Raw genomic sequence first — 23,791 nt, 5'->3', positions numbered from 1 at the left:
ATTTTCTTTCCTAAAATTAATTACAAAAACGATTAATTTTTTTAATCACCCACAACAGATTACTTTTGGGGGATTCTCAACAAACCAAGTCTTTGCTCCTAATTGTCTACTCTGATCACATTTATTCTTAAGTGAGAGAAATAAAATCAAATAAAGCAACGACACTGTTGCAAAAGTAAGACAAAAGACTATTCCTCACTGAAGAAAAAAGATATTCCAAATGTATTACATATTCAATTTGAAATATTGTTGGAAAAAAAAAGTTCAGAGCTCACAACAACTTAAAGTGTTGATTAATCACTTCATTGCAAGAAGCACAGATGTACAAAAGAAAACTAGTTAGGATAAAAGAAGGAATACAAAGCTAAAACGTTTTCTATTTGAATTGTGGCTACTACAAAAAAGTAACTGACTGGAGAATGGACACACACTCCCTTCAGATATACTTGCTTACATCCTATTTTCATCCTCATCACCTAACTTCCCCTCTGGAAAACCCTGGCTGAACCCTGGCTGCAGAAGTCACACAGTCTGGCAGACCTAAAATGGGCAGCATATTTTCATGACCACATGTCTGCTTTCACACCACAAAGGCAACTAGACAGTCCCAATTTATTTCTGAAATATCTGATACATTATGACACCATTTCACCACCACCCCCACATCCATGCTCAAAATTCACTGAGGAAGCAGACTTTAAGCAACAGTAAACACACAAAGTTCATCTCCATTCACTCCACCAGTGACTGCCTGCTGATACAGAACTAGAACAAAACCAACTTGAAGCAGCAAGTGGGTGGCCCCAGAATGGTAAATGACGGACTTTCAGCTATCACACAAACTAACAGAATCTACCAGCATCAAAACTTAATATAGTGTATTTGTTTCATTAAACTGCATTTATTTCATCAATCAGTTTCTTACAGAGGGGGAATATAATTTCTGCTACTGTTCAGCTTGAATGTGAAGGTCCTGTTACCCAGAACTCCTTCCCTAAATCTCTCTGCCTTCAACTGTCACTGCTAATCTAGTCCTGTGTACTAGACACACTTGAAATTTCCAAGCCATACAGCATGCAATTAAACACAGCCTTTTGTTTATCTTCTGATACTATAGAACATCAGTATCCATTAAATACTTAAAATTACTGCTACATTTGTAAGGGTAATTTTATTCTCATGTACGATTCACAGCTAGATCAGATAAAAAGTCCTAAACTGAAGAGAAAATCCATGTGAAAATTAGATGTCTGCACAATAGGCTGCATGTACTACAAACACCCCAACATTAACTGCTTCAAGTTTCTGTAACTGTTTCACATGTGCAATGTCTGTGCCCGCAGAAAGCCTGAAGAATTAAATAGTCCATATTTTCAGAGCCGGTGAAGAACCGAGGTGCCAGCTACAACAGACCTTCATCAGTACTGACAGAGGTAAAGCAAACCCACTCTAAGACGTGGTGTGGGCTCCATCTAGCGGGGCTCACCTTCATTCAGTATTGCTACTGCCGCATCAGTTATCTCCACACAAAATGAGTCAGAAATAGAATCACAGAATCATTAAGGTTGGAAAAGACCTCCAAGACCATTGAGTCCAACCTGTGACTGACCATCACCTTGTCAACAGGACCACAGCACCACGTGCGTCGTCCAGTCATTTCCTGAACACCTCCAGAGATGGTGACTCCCCCACCTCCCTGGGCAGTCTGTTCCAGTGTTTAATCTTAATCACCCTTTCAGTGAAAAAATTCTTCCTGATCTCCAACCTAAACTTCCCCTGGCACAGCTTGATTTTATGTCCTCTTGTCCTGTCACTGGAGACAGATTGCCTGGGAGAACAGACTGATCCCCATCTGGCTACAACTTCCCTTCAGGTAGTTGTAGAGAGTGATAAGGTCCCCCTGAGCCTCCTTTTCTCCAGGCTAAACCACCCAGCTCCCTCAGCCACTCCTCACAGGGCCTGTGCTCCAGACCCTTCATCAGCTTCACTGCCCTTCTCTGGACACACATGCCTTTCTTGAAGTCAGGTCCCAGAACTGGACATAGAATTTGAGATGCAGCCTCACCAGGCTGACTACAGTGGGACAACTACTTTGCTAGTCCTGCTGCCCACACTATTTTGATACAATGCCATTGGCCTTCTTGGCCACCTGGGCACACTGCTGGCTCACGTTCGGCCAGCTGTTGACCAGCACCCCCAGGTCCTTTTACTCCAGGCAGCTTTCCAGCTGCTCTTCCCCAAGACTGTAGCACTGCCTGGGGTGTTGTGACCCAAGGGCAGGACCCAGCACTTTGCCTTGTTGAACCTCATACAACTGGCCTCAGTCCATGGATCCAGCCTGTTTAGATCTCACTGCAGAGCCTTCCTGCCCTCCATCAGATCCACACTCCCGCCCAGCTTGGTGTAGTCTGTGAACTTACTGAGGGTGCACTTGATCCTCTCATATCGAGATTATCAACAGAGGTATTAAACAGGACTGGCCCCAATACTGAGCTCTGGGAAAGCCCACTAATGACCGGCTGCCAGCTGGATGTGGCTCCATTCACCACCTCACTCTGGGCCCGGCCGTTCAGCCAGGTTTTTACCCAGCAAGGAGCGTACCCGTCCAAGCCATGGGCTGCCAGCTTCTCCAGGAGAATGCCATGGGAGACAGTGTCAGAGGCTTTACTGAAGTCATAGAACTGCAATATACTATAGTGTCTGGGAATTACACCCTCTCATATGTTTACCATGACCTTTGAAAAGCTTGATACTCCTAATGTGTACTGCAATTATAAATATGAAAGTGTATCTTTAAAATCGATGAGTAGTTGGTTGATTGGTGGGTTGTGAAAGGTGACTGAACGAAATGATAACCATTCTTTTACCTTTTTTGCAAGCTGAAAATATCAGATATCTTGTTTTGTTCTAGGGTATTTACTGGGTTTTATTCCATATTTAAAATTTAGCTCTCAGGGGATTAAAAGATTTCCACGCCTTTTTAATTTTGTAATGTACAAAACTCCCACATTTTAGTTATTTCAGTATCCATTAGTAGCTGGCTGTAAATGTAAGAACAAGGACAATATGAAAGATGTCGAGATTTAGACCCTTTTTATAAACCCAACTGAAATAGACACATAGGATACTTCAGTATCTAATGGCCTATTAATGTTTTAAAGCAAAGAATTTGTGGCGTTAAGTGCTTGAACATTAACTGTATATTACCCTCCTAGCCAATGAACCTGACTGGTTCATTGACCTACCTGTGGGCTTGTCTTTCTATAAGTGTCAGTTCCATGTATCACGTCCCTTATTATTCTTTCGCTGAGATTATTATACTCCTCTTCGGTGAGGTTGCTATCCTCCAACTGATGGTTGCAAACCGGGCATTGTCCACTGAAATAACAATAACACAAGAATATAAAAGGAAAAAGGCGTTTAAATAAGAAATACCTTAAATATTACTGACTTATCAAGTGTCTATTTATGAGCACAATTCTTTACAAGAACCCCAACAGGGTAAAATCATCAGAAAATTAGTTGTACTCTTTCTGTGATGCATCCAAAACCTGTTAAAGTCACTAAAAATATTTTTATGTGATTTAGTGGCATCAGGATCAAAGATTTAGCTCTAGAGATATTTGAAGATTTAGGACTTTAGAACTTGGCATGACAGCATTTATTTAGGCCTTGAAAGATCAGAGTTCAATTCTCAGCATTACCACAAATTCCCACACCCCTAACATTTGGAAGTTTCCCTACTAGATAGGAAAGTTATTGTGGATACACACATCCCTGATCTCAATGTAGGAAGGTGATGCTGTTGCACTGGCCTCACCAGAACACATGAAGCAGCGTCTTGTAAGACTGGATCCTTAATCTATGGTTGCTTTTTTGCAACCAGATGTTTAAAACCAGTTTGCAATTTCTGTAACTTCTAATTGGTCATTTTAGGATTTCATGCCAAGAAATTTCCACACAGAAGGCTTTCACCTCTGCAGGATATATAGCTGTCCTTTCAGCTGATCAACAATTTAATTACTTTTTGGAGGGACTACTTTTTTTGAGATAGATTTGTAGTACCATGGCACCTACATACCAAGCATGAAGTCAAACATGTGGCAGTGGTTTGAATGCAGGCTCAAAAAACTTGAGCTGCAGCTTTCTACAGCTGACCTGTAGAAAATGCAAAGCCTTTGTAACTCTCCAAGAAAAATGGTCAGAAAATTTCAAGGTTCGTTTGCAGGGATTTCAAGCTTCTGAATATCACGGTTCAAAGAAACAACGAGCTCAGTGCTAGAAGAAGAAAGTATCCTGGATATAAGCATCTTAGATATAACTGCCAGTATTTATACAAAATCAGAATAACCAATGAATAAGCCTATTAAATTGTCAAACTCAGTTTAGGAAAAAATAGTTCTGAATTTTTTAACTCAAAACTCATGTTTTAAGACATCAGTTGTGCTGACTGCAGAGATGAGTCTAGTAACAATCACCACATGAGTTTGAGAGATACATTAAGGACCAAAAAAACCCAACCAAACAAACAAACAACCTACAAAAAACCAACGAAGTCTTTTTTTGGCTATTTGAAATCCTAAGGATCTTTTCTGTCAACAGTCATTTAATTTAAACACAACCACACATACTTCTTTTCTTGAAACCATTTTAATTTTATTCAAATACTTATCCAAGTAGGCTACCTCAAACTCCTTTATTTCAAAATAAAAAGAATTCTTACAGTTCTAACAAAATAACTACGGTATCACAACTTGTCACCACTTTGTTCACAGATTCTTAATTTGTGATAAAATATGAGGTGATCTAAGTCAGTTTACCTATCAAAGTCTTTAACTGTTTACAGACACTAAGATAACAAGTCAGCTCTTAGCCAAGACTTTAGACTTAAAACTCTTAAAAGTTAAAAAAGGTTGTCTAAAATATGGTGAATTATCATAACAGAGTACAATACCAAACACATTCATACATAATAACAGTTCAGCTTATAGCAAACAACTCTTAGGACAGTGAGTTATGCTGTTCTTTCAAGGGCTTCAAGAGCTGCAGGCTCTACGTGTGCTTTTACTTCAGAGTATGCAACATGGAGTATTTTTATAACCCACCTAAAAACCCCACAATCCATTGGAGACATGCTTATAATTTATTTATAGCTGCCAAATTGCTACAAAAGCACAGAACAAGGTTTCAAATAGAATAACATTTAAAATAGCAGTTTACAGACATTAAGAAAACTGCACTGTAATAGAAACATTTTCACAAGCTATGCCTGTGAAAACCTAAGAACCATTTCGTCTTCACTGAAAATCAGGTAGGATGGGAAAACCCTTCCATCTGTACAAATCAACTGTAGTGTGCAAATAGTATCAGTTTTCAAGAAGATATCCCTTTACACACCAAAGCTTCTCTGCTATATATCCTGTTAAACGATGGTATTATAAAGCCAACAAAAAAGAAAGTCTTTAATTCCTAAACAGTAGACAAATAAGCCACACAGTAAAATGGCACATCTTATTTTTCCCTGTGCTTTTCCATCTTGGCTCTGCTTAGCATAATTCAATTCCAAATGTGCATGCCTGGTCTTGTATAATGTACAAGAATGAGTTGGAAAGTGGAGTTTGTGAAATCACGTCACAACAAAGGTTTGTATTCTCAAGGATTAAAATATTTTGGTATATAAGGAAAGCTCTTTTACAGTTAAAAACAAAGAGTTCAAGATAGAATAATCAAGACAACACATCACTTTAAAATAAAATGTTGCATTTACCTGTCTTTAATGTTGGTCAGGTGTCCTCTCCAGTTCCTTCCTGGTATACTAATACGTACAGAGGGAAAGATAAATAAAAACATTAGATTCTTATTTAACAACGCCTGAATTACAGATAAAGAATAATTATATTTTGGTCAACATTTAAAAATAAAAAATTCAATCAATCATCTACCCTGCAAAGAAATTACATGAAGATTCATATATAATTTAGTAATGCCCGAAATGATTATAAAAAGAACCAGCATTTAACAACATGCAAAGAAGTAACACCATCAATCTCCCCAGTTTATCTTGTCACCAAATTTCAAGAACTATACAAATAATTGTGGTGCACTGACAACTTTTAAGTTGCTGCCCTGCACGTTCATAAACCATTCCAATAATGGTAGTGCATTCCTGCTGTCATATTTTTCATGCAGCAGACTAACTTGTAAAATGGCTCTGTAGCTCACACAAACCAAAGCCAACAGCTAAAAAAAGAAATCAGAGATGGGCTCACATACATGACAAACATGTAGTGGACTCAGGTGAACGCCTCTGTGCATGTGCATTGTAACTAATTGTAGTTTGCAGTCTGACCATCACTACTTATGAAAACAGAGTGGCCTGCTAAATACTGTGCTAAAACAGAGTCTCATTTAAAGATTACTCATCTGGTATTCTATACAAAGTCAATACATTTAACCTTCACTTAATTAAGTTGAATTTGCTGTCTCTTTTTTTCAAAGAAAAAAACTATCTAACTTTCAAATAACTTACTACTTCTACACTCCAATAGATTACAGAAAAACCCTCATATACCTGTCAATATTCCTTAGGTACCACCCCAGAAAGAGACAAAATTGGCTATTTTGGACAGGCACGACCCATTGCAATTTCCTACTTTCTGTACCAAGAAGTAACATTTACTAGGTAAAATAAAAGGTGAAATCAGTAAGAATTTTACACTTTTACACTAATTTGGGAACAAAAATAAAATGCATCTTTTCATGACAACATGTCTTTTGTGGAGAAGCAACTACCAAAATGAGATGCTGAGGGATCTTAATCTGTGGGATAATGTGAATCCCACCCTCATGAACTGCACCTTGCTATTGAAACATTTACCTTTCAAACCATAGCTTTATACTCTGCATAAATGCTTCATGAGGGTATATTTGGTTCTCTCTCAAATATAAGAGGATGCCAAACAGCTCTTTTTGTAACTCAGCACCTTTCATACCCTTGCTGAAATCAAAAAATGACTGCAGGACATCCAAAGTTGGGACCACATCCTTAGTCAACATTTCATGGTAAAGCTCAAAAGCAAGTTTCATTTCTTGGTGACAGCTGGCTGCTTTGATACAGGATTCATAGCTTGTCCGTGAGGGAATCATAATCTTTTTTGCTTCTTCCAAAAGAGTCAAGGCCATTCTCCACTGATCCGAATTACTCAGCCCCTTGATAAAAAGGTTGTAAGCCCCAATTTCTAAAATCTTAAATCTGACTTTCATTATGTCATACACATCATGGATTTCTGAGACCTGTCCCTGCTGGACACACAGTGTCAGGTATTTGACCAACACACTGTATGCAATGTCACCATCACGTTTTGCCATGTGGGTCAGCAAGGACTTGGCCACATCAATGGGGCTGTTGCACCTTATCATACTGTTCAACATCAATTCTTCAAATATTTCAGGTAATTGGAAGTTTTCCCTTAGTCTGTTCCATTCCTCAGGCTGTAAAGGTTTTTCTGGAGGTTGTACATTTGTAAACTTATGCCTTGACACAACTGGACTCATTGACCATTTCTTTGCAGCTCCAAGAGAGGAAGAAAAGTGGTGTTTTCCTTCAGGTATTTCTTTAGTCTCCTCATCCCATCCTTTTTCTTCTTTGCAATCAATTTCAGACCTTTTCTCGGTAGGTAAGACACCAGTTTCTTTGGGGTCCACTGGTAATGCAGTGCTGGAAGATGTCATAAAACTGAAATAGTTAATTTTTTCCCTAGTAGGGATGCTGAAAGAGGCAGCAAACAGTTGTCGGCATCTTGAAACAGGCCAGAACATGTGACATTTCCATAACAAAGACTGAAACCCCTGGAGACTAGTTTGAGAAAAGAGTGCCATGACAAGAAGAAATTATCTCACTATTAGCTCACTGTATCTGATGCACTTGTACAGCTTGTATGGGGATGTTTATTAATAAAAGCCCAAGGGCTGTCAAGCTGCATAAACTTCTGTTTCAAAATGCTTGCTCTGTCAGTCGTTTTTGCCTCTTACGGAAACAAAAATTGGTAAAATATTTTTTCACAAAAATCAATCTCTTAGACTGTGAGGACATCCATTCAAAATGAGGGTATCTTTCTTTCTAGAGAAGACGCTTTGCAGGTTTGCAACTTATAATATCTGTATGTTGGTTACAGCAAAGATGAGTCCTGTGTATGTTGTACACAGAAGGGAACTCCGACGCAACTACACAAAAAGCACAGGGTGTTTTCTTCCTGCCTTCATCCAAGTTGAGATAGAAGATTTCCTAAAAACAGAAATAACACCAGGACATCATGACCTGCTCTGTTCTTTCCTGTCGTATTTACATTTGCATGCCAGTAAACACGAAGCTCAAGGTACCTCGCCGATTTCAACTGAGAAATCCCAGTCCCAATCCCGATCCCTCGGGCAGCCCCAGCACGCAATTCCCACATTGCTTCCCTCGTATTTTTCAACTTGTGGCAAACTTCCGTTTCACTGGTTTCCTCAGTCCCAAATCCTTGGTAACGCCGCTGCCAAAGGGGCAGACCACCGCCACGGGCGGTAACTACACTGCAATCCCTGGTATGTGTTGGGCTGTAAAGTTAAACACCGGAGGGTCCGGAGGCTGCTGCGGCTCGCTCGGTACCCCGCGGGCGCGACCCGCCCGCGCCGCCCAACGCTACAGCTCCCGGTGCGCACAGCGGCGCGGCCCTCGGCACGGGAAGTCTTTCCCTTTCCCTTTCCCTTTCCCTTTTCCTTTCCCTTTCCTTTTCCCTTTCCCTCCCTTCCCTCGCTCCCCCTGCCCGGGTCGGGCCCACCTGACTCGGAGCGCGGCAGACTCGCGCTGGCGGCGCGCGCTGCACAGCGGGGCGGAGCGGGTCACGGGGCGCCCGGGACGCGCGCCCGCGCGCGGAGCCAATCGCATCTCACCGCGCGCCCCGTTGCGGCGGGCGGGGGGAGGAGCGGAGGGGCTGAGCCGCCATATTGGATGAGGGCAGGAAGCTCCGAGCGGTAGCGGCGCGTCGGGCGGGGTGGTGCGCACGCGCGCGCGGAGGCGGCGGGGCGGTCGCGGGGGGCCGTCGCGCGGGGCCATGGAGTGGGAGCGGAGGCTGCGGGGCCGCCTGGCCGCGCGCCGCGCGCGTGAGTGCCCCGGGAGCGCGGAGCGGGCCGGGGAGCGTCGGGAGAGCGGCCCGGGGCACCCGAATGGGGGTGCGGGGGCAGGGCCGGCGGGGCGAGCGTCGGCCTGTCTGGTGCTGCCGTGGTTCGCCTGTCTGTGCTCCCGCGGGGGCCGGGCAGCTCCTGGAGCCTCCCTGCGGAGAAGCAGACGGCCCTGTTTTGGGGTCAGGGACAGCAGGGGCGGGGTGACGAGCCGCGGGAGCTGCTCTGTCCAGGACGTGCCCCCGCGGCAGCCTTGGCTGGGAACGCTCTATTCGCGAGCGAGCGCACAGAGCTCATGCGGGTGCGCAGGGACATCCCCGACCTGGCAGCAGGAAAGGCGATTGGTGCTGCTGCTCGCAGTAAGCAGCACCTTAAACAACGCTACCCCTGTGAAACAGGAACGCTGCTGTTCTGTCAGTCATCCCTGTGTATCTGCTACAATTGCATATCTTACTCAAAACATATACGTGTGACACATTCTTATATAATTTATGTAATAGGCCTGTGCTCCATTAATTTTCGCCTAATATTTGTGTTAGTCAACAGCACAGCTGTATAAGCCTCAGTGTTAACTCTGGTTTTCGAGCGCCTTGTTACATTAGAGCTCTGAAATACAGTGTGAAAATTCTTTTCTGTGTCAATCAGCCAAAAAGAGTGAACAAGAACTAAAAGATGAAGAAATGGAGTTGTTCACGAAGTATTACATGGAATGGAAAGGAGGAAAAACAAGTGACAATACATCATATACAAACATCCCACGATTTTACTACAGGGTAAGTGCAGTATCCAGATAAACTTTAACAAGAGGCTGTTTTGCGTTATAAAGAAAGTTTTGCTCCTTCAAAGAGACCCTGCAGCTTCAGAAGCTAAAGTAGATCGAAATCTGAGTGATGTGAATTGCTTAGCGTAATTTTTCGTTTTGTACACTTGTCAATTTCTGCAGTTTTAAATAATTACTAAATCTCATCAAAGGCCATGAAATAGTTTGTTCATCAGGCTGCTTGCTAAAGATAGGAAGTCCTCTTTCAGAGACATTTCCTGTTTTAAATAAATTTTGACATACTGCTGTTGTAAATATGTATCTTCTGGTTCCTGTTTAGACACAATGGGATACTGCTTCATGGAAACAGTGGGTCCTTGGTCTTGCAGACTGAGCATAGATCTGTTGCTTGCATCACCCAGCAGAAATGTTTGGTCCAGTAATTTAGATGTGAGATGAATCAGATTGGGATGGGAGCAGTCAACTTGACTGCTCAGCTGCTGTCTAACCTCTCATGGTCGCATATTCCTTAGGATCTTGCATTTCTACCAATTAGGTTCTGAAGTACCTGTGTTTCAGTTGATGAATACATAAGCAGCTCTCTAAGTTCCAACAGTGCTGTACAGTTTGGCACATGAATGCTGGCAGAACTTTCACACTAGGTGTTCTCCCATTTTATTTGTTGGCCATAACAAGTCTAGTAGACATTCACACTTTTGAGAGTCAGGCCTACCAAAAAATAGAAAGCGCTGCTCTCTCCTGAACAAAAACACAATGGTAAATGTCATTTATGTGTGAGCCCTGGTACCTTGCAACCATGGGAAAGTGCTTATTGGGGAGGTTATCAGGTATGAGATACATCTCCATCCCTTATGTTAAAGATATCCTGCTTTAAATAGATACATTAGTATTGAAATGGTTTGAGACAGTATACAAGTATTCCCTGTAGCAGAAGCAGGTACCATACATCATACTAAACAGTGGTTGACTGGCTATTTTCTGTCAAGTAAACAGCTTCATCAGAGTGTATGACTCAGGACTACCTAAGAGTACTTGCTTTGTAGTTTTTGAATGGTGCAGAAAATTAAAATGCCCCAATGTTTCTAGCTGCCAGCTGAAGATGAAGTCTTGCTTCAGAAATTAAGAGAAGAATCTAGGGCTGTCTTTCTGCAAAGGAAGAGTAGAGAGCTGTTGGATAACGAAGAGCTGCAGGTATGAAAATATTTTCTGTCTGTCTTGTAACGGCTTCTGAAACAATTTTGATTATCTCCTGTCAGAGTTTGATTATCTCCTGTTTGTGCACAGAATCTTGTGGTAAGGTGCTTTCTATTCGGGCACAGTGAGTGGTCGTGAAGTACGAGCTAAAGCTGAAGTGCTGCTGACACTTGGGCTGGTAGTGTCAGCATAAAGCTGCCTCGTTATGACATATATGAGGACTAAATTAATGGCTTCTGGGTTTCCAGCACAATGAATGCAAAAGTGGGCCCAGATGATGAAATAAGTTCTGTTTATGTATCACTGAGAGAGACTCCAAAGATGGTTGATTTTTACCTGAACTGCAAAGACAAAAGAGGCGTGACCCTAGAAATCCTAGTGGGTGAGAGTGTGCATGTGTTTAACAGCAGTTTAAGGCAGTCGAAGTAGCACTTTCTTTCTTTTCTGGCTGAACTGACGATGTGTACTCATTAACTGAGAGAACTTTGCATCAAACCCACATTTTTGCTGAGTTTCTTAAACACTTTATCTTAAACACAATCACATCTCTAGAAAGATATCTTCTTAACCAAATGTAAATACCTTTTAAGAACCTATGGTTTCTACTGGACAAACATCAGACGTCACCAATGATTGGGGAAGAAGCAATGATCAATTATGAGAACTTCCTGAAAGTTGGTGAAAAAGCTGGACCAAAATGCAAGTAAGGCTTTCTTCACTTGTATATACTCACTTTGGCTAAACCTAAGTGCTGCTCTAAGTTTTGGTTGCTAAAATAGATGGAAACAGTTTAATGGTGAGATAAAATCATGTCCATGTAGTTATCAATGAACTAGTTGCTTTACATCCTTGTAACAGTGTATTGCTCTGCATCGCTGAGGGAACTTTATCATTGATAGAGATTCCTGGAAAAGTAGTACTGCCATCCTTTTGAAGAAGAAATTTTTATCAGCATTGGTATTTTTATGATGTTAGTGGTCAGTATACCGCACCTTTTGTATTTGAACTGGAAATTACATCTCCAGAGATATTGCCTAACCTTCCCTATCTTCTGATGCAGAATTTCCTGTCAGGTGTTCTGTGTATGGCATACAGTGAATGTTACTTCCTTATGCTCCTCCTGGAGGTGGCTGTTGTGCACATAGCTTTGTGATTCAGTTTTGGGCAAAAGCAGATTAATTGTCAGTACTAGCAGTTCCATTTATGTGCATGTTGTAGAAGATTGGAAGCTACCAAACATACTGTACTAAAGAGAAATTAAGTTGACTAAAGGCTCTCAAAACTCCCACATCACTGAAGAGTCATGAGCAGCAAAGGCAGCTGCTTTTTAATGAGTTTACCATTGTTACTTGGTAGGATCCCACTTGATGAGTGCAATGTTAGCACGTTATGTGTTGTTAAAACATTATTTTACAGTATCTGTAAATTTCAAATACTGTAACTGGATCTGTCAGTGCACTGCAATCAGATGCATAGAAGTAGCTTTGTGTTTATGTTTTACAGGCAGTTTTTCACAGCGAAGATCTTTGCTAAATTACTCCATAATGATCCTTATGGGAGGATATCTATCATGCAGTTTTTCAATTATGTCATGCGAAAAGGTTAGTTGATACTTCTGTGTTAAAGAGAAGTTGTTTTAGGGCTATTTTCAGTTTTATTAATCACTTGATGTTCTCTTCAACAGCAGTGAGATCTAGCCCTTAACTGCAAATGCTGTTTTCTTGGAGGCTTGTGATTTTTTTTTTTCTGGTTACTAGGAGGTGGGAATCCACCCTACCTCTGAAATCCACTTCTCCCCAGCGAGAGATATCCTCGATCTGTTTATTATATATATTGTTGTTTATTATATGTATTGTTACTCTGATTTCCTTTATTCAGGCAATACTGTGAAGTGCAAAACAAAGTTCCATGGCAAGTGTGATCCTAACCACTGTGCTCAGGCAGATAGCTTTGTTTGTTGTTTTTCCTTCTGCAGAGTGGTATTGTCTGTGTTGTCTAACTGCATTTGTCAAATATGTCAGTACGTTTCTCTGCTTGTCACTATAGCCTTACTGTGTATTCAGCTATTTTTTATTGTAATTAACCACTTGGGCTGAAATATGCATTTTAAATCTTTATTAGATCTTGTTTAAAAACATTAGGCTGGCTAGCAGAAAGGAAGGTTGTCACATTGTCTTTTGCCCTGGCTCCTGTGTTCTTAGATCTGCTAGAGCCTTTGAGAGAGGAGAACGACACCTTTCTTGGAGCAGCTCAGCCTGCTTAACTTAAAATCTTCTAGTGCAAGGGATGAGAGATATGTTGAGCAGGAAACATGGTGTGCAGATGTGCAGAGTATGCAAGAAAGGAGGAATAGACCCATTTCCAACAACAAACCCAAAGCTGCAGGATAGGAGACTTGTGAAGAAGTCTGTGAAAATTGTGTGCATTTCAAAAAGGCCTACCTGGCTGGACACAGCAGAGGTTTTTTCAGAGCTTTGTTTCACCCAAAAGTTTTAAGTCTTGTGTATTTATGGCGTTACCTTTTTCTAAACAAATAAACAAAAAAAAAGCCACCATCACCAAATCACTTCATGACCGGTGATGCACTTACCTTTAAACTTAGCCAACAAAGAAGCAGCCTCACTGTATAACCTCTGCCATCTCTGAGTGACACTTAGGCCACCTTGAGAAACACTTACCTGGAAGAGATGAATGTTATGAAGGACAGCTTCTATTGCACAAGAGGAATTTTTGAATGGTTTCTTCATAAAATGGTAGTTAAATTTAACATTGAGTATGTGAATAATATCTTTTATGCCTAATCTATACTTCATCACTGTTACAGTATTTTAACAATGGCTTCAAGGCCATTGACCTGTAGACTGTACAATTACTGTGTCTTCTCATTGCAAAAGAGATGCTTGTGCGATTCTACTTCTCTTCTTGTAAACCAGAAGTGAGGACAGGACCTTTGGCTGTAGCTGCAGGATCTTGTGCTATACAGGGGGTTGTAGCAATCTGTATGTGACATTGTACAGCTGTTTAATGCAGTGAAAATGCACTGCTACACGTCTCTAAGTCAGTGGAGAGAATGAATCCGTATAATTTCATGTAGCCAACAACGTGTGCTTGCAGCCCAGAAGGCCAACCGTACCCCGGGCTGCATCAAAAACAGCATGGCCAGCAGGCTAAGGGAGGTGATTCTCCCCCTCACCTCTGAGACTCATGAGACCCCACCTGGAGTCAGCACAAGAAAGACATTAATCTTTTCTATGATGATAGTCTGAGACAGAGTTAGGGTTGTTCAGCCTGGAGAAGGGAAAGCTCTGGGGAACCCTCATTGTGGCCTTTCAGTACTTAAAGGGATCATGTGAAAGAGAGGGATAGCGACTTCTTACGTGTGCAGATAGTGATAGGACAAGGGGGAGCAGTTCTAAATTAAAAGAGGAGGCATTTGATTAGATGTTAGCAAGAAATTCTTTACTCAGAGGGTGGTGAGGCACTGGAACAGGTTGTCCAGAGAGGTTGTGGATACACTGTCCCTGGAAGTGTTCAAGGCCAGGTTGGATGGAGCTTTGAGGAACCTGATGTAGTGGGTGACATCTCTGCCTATGGGGGGGTAGGGGAGTGTTGGAATTGGATGAATCTTTAAGGTCCCTTCCAATCCAAGCCATTAAATGATATAAGAAAGAAAATGTGTTGTCTGCTCTGCCATTTTTCACATCTAGTTATAATGCAGTCTTGGCCACAGTGTACCGTGTATTACCAGTGACTCTTATAAAATTAAAGACTGAAACAGTGTTTATAAGCAGTACATGACATGGCTTTGCTTAAATCTCAGAGAAATGGGAAGAGGCACTTAATATCTGACTGTGCCTTATGGCCTCCAGAACAACTTCAAATTCTGGTGAGAACTGAAAAGCCCCATGGATTTCTCACATTTTAATTCTGTTTTCTGTTTCACAGTATGGCTTCATCAGACAAGAATAGGTCTCAGTTTATATGATGTGGCAGGACAAGGCTACCTCAGAGAATCAGTGAGTAAATTCTTGATTAATTTCATGTCTCTTTTTAATCAAATGACAGAGCATCAGAAAGAGTCCAATTTTGTTCTTGTCTTGTCTTGTCTCGTAAAAGTATCATAATGTAGATTTGGGGCGGACACATTTGTTTGGATAAATAACAATTTCATGTATTCTAGAGATGTGGTGGTGACAGTGCTGCTAGCCTTTTTAGCATATGGGTAATTGTCTGAAAAAGGAGACTATAGTTTCATGAGACTAAGGTTTCATGTCATTAGCACTTCACTAGATTTAGCAGGATATAGTAAAAATCACAAATTATTCATTCTTCAGTGAATTACTCTCCTGTTCTAACAGGAATTAATATTAGAAAATAAATAAAAATGCCTTAGTTACCACTCTACTTTAAAAAAAAGTATCAAAGAATATTCAGCAATGGAATAATCCAATTAGGAGTTATGCATTGATATTTGAAAAAGGTACAGTCGAATGCATTTATATTTACATGTAAATATCATCTCCTTTGTAAATTCTGCTTTATTAGTAGATTGTTTCAGTAATGGAATCACATGTGCACATATATGATCTGGGGTTTCTTTCACAGAGACAAAAGTTTTTTTACCTGCTTTCATGCTCTTTCCTGCATTGTTACAGGACTATATTTTTAACAAAGCATACTTAAAAGTCAAGGTGGAATGTAGCAAGCATGCAACAATAGTAGTGTTTAAAACTTTTCTTTTTAATTCTGCAGGATTTAGAAAATTATATTTTGGAGCTAATCCCTACTTTGCCACAACTGGATGGCTTAGAAAAATCTTTTTACTCCTTCTATGTCTGCACAGCGGTTAGAAAGTTCTTCTTCTTTCTGGATCCTCTCAGAACAGGTAGGTCCATATTTTCAAAATTCTAAATATGCCAGAGATTTTCACTTGTAAAATGTTTCCACTGAAGCTACTTGTGTTTTCAAAGTAAAATGTACTTGTCCTTGTAGGCTTTTGTTCAGCATATGAAGATTAATCTGCACTGAAGACCATGAGTCTTTATTGTGGGTCTAATAATCTAATTTTACAGCAAATGAATTTCTGTGAGATAACTCTATAATACCACAACTGATAGATATCTTACATAAACTGATAAATAAGATGTTTTTTCATTATAATGCACCATCAGCAGTAGCTAATTTTGTAAGTCTTTAGGGTGAATAGAAAACACAGCCAGAAACAGACAACTGCTTTCCAGAACATCCACAGAGCTGTGGAAATGCTCTAGAATGGTCGTAGCAATGTGCTTCTCCTGTGATTAAATTTGTGTGCACCATGTAGACCCACTAGAAAAGGTTTGCAGTTAAGGCTGCTACTCCTTGTAACAGATGTAGTTCCCTTGGAGAACAATTTTTTCCTGTGCTCTTGATTTAAGTCACAAGCTGCAGGTGTTTTCAAGATCTAGCTGTGCCACTTGTAAACATCAGAATTGTGTGGGCAGTAGCCTCTGGCAGAAGTGATTACAAACATGTAGAGAGGATGTGTGGGAAGTTATAGTGCCATTATTTTACTCAGCTCAGTGTCAGTGCACCAGTCAGAGCTTCACCAGCGGAAGTGCATTCTGCCGCCTTAGCTTTGTGTCACATCTGTAGTTTCTGAAGATGTAAAAATATCACATCACTTAAGATACTTTATTGTTTCAACAAATGTTTAAGCATGTGTTCTTTACACTTTTTATTTTACACATTGAGTTGATTGTTTTACACACACATTTTTTTAATCTAGTTTTCTGGCTTTTAAGGCTTCAGGGTAACTCCTGCCAGTGTCAGGCTAGTTTTATTCAGTCATTGTAAAAGGTATTTTTATTTTATCTCTTAAATTAGAGCCTTATCTTGAAGTTAGAAGTTAGTTTTGTTTAGTTTTGTTTTTTTTAAAAAAGTAATTTTTTTCTACTCAGAATGCTTATTTCTGCAGTAGGGCCACCTAAATGAGAACAGTCAAATGGATGTGTTGGCAGAGCAACTATTAAAATGTATTTTCCTTTTCTTGCTGCAGGGAAGATAAAGATACAGGATATTTTAGCTTGCAGCTTTCTGGATGATTTACTGGAGGTAAAGGTCTCTTAGCATATACTATTGTATTTTAATTTACTCTTTCTGAATTCTAACTTTATGTTTCACTTAGTTAAGGGATGAAGAACTCTCTAAAGAAAGTCAGGAAACAAACTGGTTTTCTGCTCCTTCTGCGTTAAGAGTTTATGGTAGGTTCCTTTATATGTGAATGCTTTTCTTCTCTCCTCTCTGCCTTGTATGACTCACATTATAAGTGTTATTTTTTCCTCTGTTTTTGTCACATTAAATCCTTGTGCTAACTTGTCTTTTCAAATCCTGTAGCCATCCTTCCAGTGTATCTTCCTGACCTTGTTCACAGTTTCAATTCTCTGCTATTGCTTTTTATCACAGTTTTATAATGTCACCTTGTGCTTGTTGCACAAGATACAAGATTACTCTGTAACCTTCTCTTTTGACTGTTCTGTTCATGCTTTTGCATCATCTTTAGCTCTTTTTTCATGCTTAAAAATAATATGCTCTGTTTAAAGTAATATGCTCTTAGCCTTCTGCTCTTTTCTCTGTATACACAGCTATTACCTAGATTAGAACTACTAACACCTCATTATGGGAATCATGCTTCCTCTCCTGCCATGATCTATGCTCATTTGTGATGCTTTATGAATATTATTATGAATCTAGCATATTCCCACTTAGCTGCATTAATTTTATTATGGAAATTAAACAACTGTTGAAATGATAACTTTTCTTTCTCTGTTGAAACAGTTCTTTGTTGATAGAGGTATATTATGGTTTGCTCTCAATATCTCCTCCCTAGGTCAGTACTTAAACCTTGATAAAGATCACAATGGCATGCTCAGCAAAGAAGAACTGTCCCGATATGGAACAGGGACTCTGACCAACATATTTTTGGATCGTGTCTTTCAGGAATGCTTAACTTATGATGGTGAAATGGTAATCACATATTTTCACTTTGTTCACAACATGAAAGCTTTGGCTTGTTGAGTTGGGAAATGTCTAACAATTAGTATCCTTGGAAATAAAGCATAGCTTGAGGTAAAGGAACTTTGGTTTATCATTGTGCACACAAATGACCACGCAGCATATTAGAAAATTAATTTTCTTAACAGCAAGGTGATTGCAGTGTGACTTAAAGGTAAGTTGCTTGTTTCAAAAAGCAGAGATGGTACAGAATCAAGACATTCTAGGATAAAGGCTCTTGTAGATTCAGTAACAAAAGTGCATGTTGAAAAAAAGTATAGATGTAGGAATGTTTTTTAGTTACATGATTCTTTAAAAAGAACCAAAGACAAGTGGCACACCTGAAACTAGTGCAAGTGAGCTAACTTGTCCACTTCTTCATGGAGACAACAGTGTTTTTCCTTGTAAGCTTTCTGTAGCTGTGAAAAATGAGAATTCTAACTTAGAGCTAAAATAACACCTTCTTATCTATATTTTTTTAAAGCTTTACTTAATGCTCAGCCTTAAAACAACTTAATTGTTGTTTGCATTCAGATGACTGAAGTGTAAAGCAATAAATGACAAATTCTATTTACAGCCCTTCTGCCACCATAGCAGTTGTTTAATAGAAACATAATCATTGAGGTCATTAGGGATCTCTTAATTGCCCTTTTCTGGACTTGTAACAGTAGGTTCATCTCTCTCTTGTATGGGAGAGACCAGAGCAGGACCAGTGCTCATATGTAGTCTAAGCAGTGCTGAGTAGAGAAGGATCACCTTTCTTGTCTTGCTAGCAAAGTTTTTTCCTAATGCAGCTGAGGATGCTGTCAGGAGCCTTTACTGCAAGGGCCTGTTGCAAAGCTGCTTTCTGACTAGTCAGCCCCCAGCACGTACAGGTACATGGGGTTATTCTGCCCCAACTGCAGGATTTTGCACGTGTGTTGCTCTGTTGAGCTTGATGAGGCTCCTGTTAGCCCCTGTTTCCAGCCTGTCACACTCCCTCTGAATGGCAGCACGACCCTCTGGTGTTAAGGTGAACAGGGCTATTATATATATAGCACTGAAGGATTTCTGTCCTTGTCACAACTTTATCTTCATTGGGAAACCAAGAATCAGTACTAATGAAAAAGAAAAGTGGGATAGTTATTTGTAATGTTTACTAATGTTTTTATACCCTATGATTTGCCGAACCACCAACTCTGGTCTAAGGATAATATACTTAATTGGCCATATAGTTCACTGCTGGGTAACAGTAGGCTTACTGCCACCAGACATTTAATTTGTAATGAAAACCTTCTATACGGTTTTTCTTCACTAGTTGGGTATGTTCAGCAGTCTAGAGATATATTAAACATTGTCTAAAAGTGTATATATAGCATGTTTAATTTCGATTTATGCTTGGAATCCTATTTTGCCTCTAAAATAACAGGATTTCCTATCATCATCAGTCATTAAAAACTAACTTTTCTGTTCACAGTAGTGGTGGCAGCCATTTTCTATTTCATGTTGTCTTTTTCAGAAAATAGACCGGGCCCCCTACAATGAAATAGCTGCCAATTATAGAGTTCCTGCTTGCAAAATCAATTTAGAAAGAAGACTGTAATAAACATGATTGTATCTACTTCTAGGACTATAAAACCTACCTGGACTTTGTGCTCGCATTAGAAAACAGAAAGGAGCCTGCAGCTCTGCAATATGTTTTCAAACTGCTTGATATAGAGAACAAAGGACACCTGAATGTCTTTTCCCTTAACTATTTCTTTAGGGTAAGTCTCTTTATACAAGTAGGCCATTTTCTGTGTTTATAGTGTTATAACCTATGTACTTCTGCATGCAGATCTGCGGGAAATCACTTGAAATTACCAATAGCCACAGGGAGGCTAGTAATGACTTTTAAGAAGATTTAAAATTAAAAAAAAAACAAACCCAAACCAAAAATTGGAAAGATTTCAAAAGGTATTTTCAGCAGTTTATCTGCAGTTGAAATTAACTGATTTTGGTTAGGAAAAATATTTTCTATTGATTTGGGTTTGTTTTTTAATTGAAATTGTCCTAAAATTGCCTAATAATTACCTATTAAAATCTCTTATGATGGTTCTGATTGGTTATTGCCATTGGTTTTAATTTCCACTGTAATCCTAAAATTCAGTAGAAGAAACAAAAATAATGAAATGCAGTGATGGGCCAGTACAGCTGGGGGATTTTTCATTCACTGTATTGCTTGCAAAAAGCTTCTTGCAGTTTTCATAGTCTGCATTTTTACCTGTTGTTTCCAGAATCGATTTTAAATAGATTTTATAAGAAAGTTTTGTTTTGTTTAACAAACAAACACCACCCACCCCAGCCCCACACAAAAAAATCCCCAGCAAACCAAATAGCCAAAAAAAGGAAAAACAAAACCCAGCTTTTTTTCTTTTAGTGCCTTGGAACCACTTAATAAATTATGTGGAATGGACCTTTGGAGGTCACCTGCTCCAACTGTCTGCTCAGAGCAAGCCCAGCTTCATTGTTAGGCTGAGTTGCTCAGAGCCTTGTCCGGGAAAATTTTGAATCTCTCCGGAGAGGGAGACTGTAGCCTGTTTGGGTACTCAGTGCATTCTGGTTTTTGACTACCCTGGCTGAGAAGACTTTTCCCCTTACCCCTTCTCCCACTTTTGTCTAATTGGACTACCTCTTGCTGCAGTCAGTGTGCACTGCCTCTCGCCCTTTCACTGTGCCATCTCCAAGACAGTCTTGCTATGTTGTCTCTAACCACCTGCTAGGTAGTTGAAAGTAGTAATTAGATTTTCCTCACCTGCTCTTCAGGGGAATTAAGCCCCATCTCAAACCTCTCCTCTCAGCTGTGCTGTGCTGTGCTGTAGCCCCCGAAGTGTGCTGATAGCCCTCTACTAGGTTCCCACCGGGTTGTCAGTGTCTCATAAAGGGGACCCCAGAGCTGTGAGGCTGAATCTGGAGTACTGTGCCAAATGTTGACAGGAGGAACAATCATTTCCCTGAACCTGCTAGGTGTGCTTGTACTAATGCAGCCCAGTATTTATCTGCCTTCATCACTACAAGGTCACCCTGCAAATTCCTATTCAACTTCCTGTGGACCGAGACCTCCAGCACCTTTCCTTCCAAGCTGCTCCAGCCAGCTGGCCCAAGGAGCATTCTACTGCATGGAGTCATTCTGCTGCAGGACCAGGCAGGAGTTCTGTGTGTGCCTTTTGAACTTCATCGTGAACTTTGTTTAGTAGTTGTAGCTGCCTTATATGCTTCATGGGCAGCTGTCAGATGACGGCTTGGCAATACTAAGCATCCTAGGGAAACTAAGCAATGACTTGTCTTCCCTCCCTGCTTTTACAGCTCACTATTTTCCCAGCACTTGCTCCGGTTCCGTTCATGTGGATATAGGATTCAGGGAGGCCAGGGGCCATATCAACTGTCTCTGATTTTAATAAAGGCTGTTAATTTACAGGTTTACATTTTACAAAAACATGAACTTTAGTGTTGTCATAGTACATAAGTGATTCTAGTATGAAAGCAATTTAACAAGGTAATTTTGCATTAGTTATGGTGGCGTAGCTGGTTTTGTGCATGTCTTCAGTTACATACTACTCTATGGCTTAGTTATTGAAAAAGCTCCTTCACTACAGCAGATACTTGATTGTACTCCAAAATGTGTCCCTCCTTTCAAGTTTTGGACATGGAATGTTGTAAGTTTGAAATCAGAACAGTTCCTTTTGGCTCTGAATACTTGCTTTCCTGCTAGTGCTGTGTGTGAACAGGTCAGCACAGAGGCTGTGCTGATACAACTGTGCTGACAAGGCTGCGCCCCTTGTGCTAGTGAAACATTTTTGTTTATAGTTGTTCCTTGAAGACATAGGTTTGGTGATGCAGGTGTTTAAATAGTACCACATTAAAAGAATTAATTTGTCTTTCTGCTGATTGGTCTTTTCCCTTCTCTCTTTTCCTACCCTATATTTCATACTGTGTCAGAAAATGTAACCTTCTGGTTAGGGTGTATTAGTACCTTAAGTTTTGAGTGTTGAGGGTTAATATTCAAGTGTCTAAATATCCCATTTGCAGAGTGCTTAAGCGCTGGTCATAATGAAAGTGGGATTCTTATCATATGCATTTAGAAGTGTGAACCTGAGATGTGTATCATTGATAATGCCTTAACTCACCCCTGCCTTACCTATGGAAGAAAAATGATTGCAAGCTGTACCATGAATGCTTTGTTACAGGGCAATACAGCTTAAGATGCAGAAGCATTAAACATTTTCACACAGTGTCAGTATATACTGCACTAGCCATTCATAACTTCTTTTTTTTCTAGGCTATTCAGGAACAAATGAAAATTCATGGACAAGAACCAGTTTCTTTTCAGGATGTCAAGGTTAGCTTTACTGAATAAAGTATTACATGAAATCTTTGAATAAGCATTTTGTAATTTAATTACATTGTAGTTTCTAGGTTTTGTATAACTACTTGCAGAGTAGTAGAGATGAACTGGCTTGTCCTACTGATAGGTTTGAAAATGTCTTTCTATTCAGCTGTTGCTCTCTAAGATACTTGTTAAATACATGTTGCTTTTTCTCACACCTGAAGGTACTTGGTAAGTCCATTTTACAGTTCAGGATGATCCCTTGGGGGGGGGCAGGCTGGTGACTTAAAAAACAGCCTATAAAACTGTCTTTATTACTACTTTATATTTAGCAGTTTTAGTACTTAAAAAAAAAAAGTACAAGAGCTTCTACAAAAGTTAGCTTATACAAGTGAACAGAGTTTTTCCTATTGCCACTTTGAGGCCAAAGCCTCCTCAGTAAGGAAAATTCTTATTTGAGAGGTGGGAGCTGAGCACACTGCTCCTAACTGTAGCCAGTTAGTGTACTTTGTATCATAAGTGCTTTGGGACTTACTAGCTGCTTTTTTGTAAATTGGTGTGGGTGGCACTAGTTACCCAAAGATCATATGGTATGAAATAGCCATTATTCTGCTCATTAATATGGGGGGGGAGGTTTTCTCCCAATTTTGACTTTTCTTTCATAGGATGAAATCTTTGATATGGTGAAGCCTAAGGACCCTTACAAAATCTCCCTTCAAGACTTGATCAATAGCAGTCAAGGAGACACTGTTACCAGCATTCTAATTGACCTGAATGGGTTCTGGACGTATGAGAACAGAGAGGTCCTTGTGGCAAGTGATAATGACAACACTGCTGATGTTGATGATGCGTGACTTCGAACTGGAGCAGACTGTATCCATAGAGATATCTTAATCTAATGCATCAACTGTTGGGAGCTGGAAACATTCATTATCTGAATCAACTCCTCTTCCATTTCACTTCCCTCTCCTTCCCACCTTGCCCCCACGAATGATGTAAAATGTGGTACGTGCAGGAATCACAGAAATAATTTCTGAAACTAGAAAAAGCCAGTGTTAAGAGGCAAAAATTATCTTTTTTTTTAAAATAAATATTTTTTGACTTTTTTCATGTGTAATAAGCCCTATTCTTACTTAAATATGCTATTCTAAGTGTGAATATACCCTGAAAGTAAGGATATGGTTCTTGGTGTCTTCAGCACTGGTGTCTTGGTGTCTTCAGCCATTCCAAGCCTTCCACTGCATTCTGTATGGCTTCCTCTAATGACAGCACTGTTGAGT

At 40.1% G+C, this 23,791-nt stretch overlaps 2 protein-coding genes across 4 annotated transcripts in view; one reads left to right on the top strand and one right to left on the bottom strand.

Moving 5' to 3' along the window:
• PRORP (protein only RNase P catalytic subunit) overlaps positions 1-8,727 on the bottom strand; it is a 46,025-nt gene extending 37,298 nt beyond the window's left edge. For 2 of the 3 annotated variants that reach the window (XM_032690472.1, XM_032690474.1), the window contains exons 1-4: positions 8,612-8,727; positions 6,878-8,284; positions 5,768-5,815; positions 3,246-3,378 (exon numbers count right to left, since the gene is read on the bottom strand). In XM_032690472.1, the coding sequence (XP_032546363.1) occupies positions 3,246-3,378; positions 5,768-5,815; positions 6,878-7,878 (1,182 nt within the window). In that variant the 5' untranslated portion in view covers positions 7,879-8,284; positions 8,612-8,727. Of the gene's footprint in view, positions 1-3,245; positions 3,379-5,767; positions 5,816-6,877; positions 8,285-8,379; positions 8,497-8,611 lie in introns of those variants that run through there. The other variant, XM_032690473.1, reaches the window with a different exon arrangement.
• A 293-nt stretch (positions 8,728-9,020) lies between these two features.
• PPP2R3C (protein phosphatase 2 regulatory subunit B''gamma) lies at positions 9,021-23,617 on the top strand. Its single transcript, XM_032690477.1, has 13 exons — positions 9,021-9,141; positions 9,805-9,932; positions 11,027-11,131; positions 11,725-11,837; positions 12,638-12,735; positions 15,080-15,150; positions 15,887-16,019; positions 17,172-17,227; positions 17,301-17,376; positions 18,003-18,139; positions 19,774-19,911; positions 22,464-22,523; positions 23,177-23,617. Exons 1-13 carry the CDS (start codon positions 9,093-9,095, stop codon positions 23,363-23,365), a joined length of 1,353 nt encoding a protein of 450 aa, XP_032546368.1. The 5' UTR covers positions 9,021-9,092; the 3' UTR covers positions 23,366-23,617.
• The last annotated feature ends 174 nt before the right edge of the window (positions 23,618-23,791 follow it).

This window comes from Chiroxiphia lanceolata, chromosome 6 (genome assembly GCF_009829145.1).
Source record: "Chiroxiphia lanceolata isolate bChiLan1 chromosome 6, bChiLan1.pri, whole genome shotgun sequence".
Lineage (NCBI taxonomy): Eukaryota > Metazoa > Chordata > Aves > Passeriformes > Pipridae > Chiroxiphia > Chiroxiphia lanceolata.
The sequence above is the reverse complement of the archived record's forward strand: the minus strand, read 5'-3'. Positions and strand labels throughout refer to the sequence as shown.

What these genes read in the sequence shown, in the direction of transcription:
- PPP2R3C (XM_032690477.1), top strand. Translation starts at nt 9,093, where the DNA reads ATGGAGTGGGAGCGGAGGCTGCGGGGCCGCCTGGCCGCGCGCCGCGCG. An exon ending in CCTGGCCGCGCGCCGCGCGC is followed by an intron (nt 9,142 to 9,804) that starts GTGAGTGCCCCG and finishes TGTGTCAATCAG; the next exon opens with CCAAAAAGAGTGAACAAGAA. An exon ending in TGGATAACGAAGAGCTGCAG is followed by an intron (nt 11,132 to 11,724) that starts GTATGAAAATAT and finishes ATACCTTTTAAG; the next exon opens with AACCTATGGTTTCTACTGGA.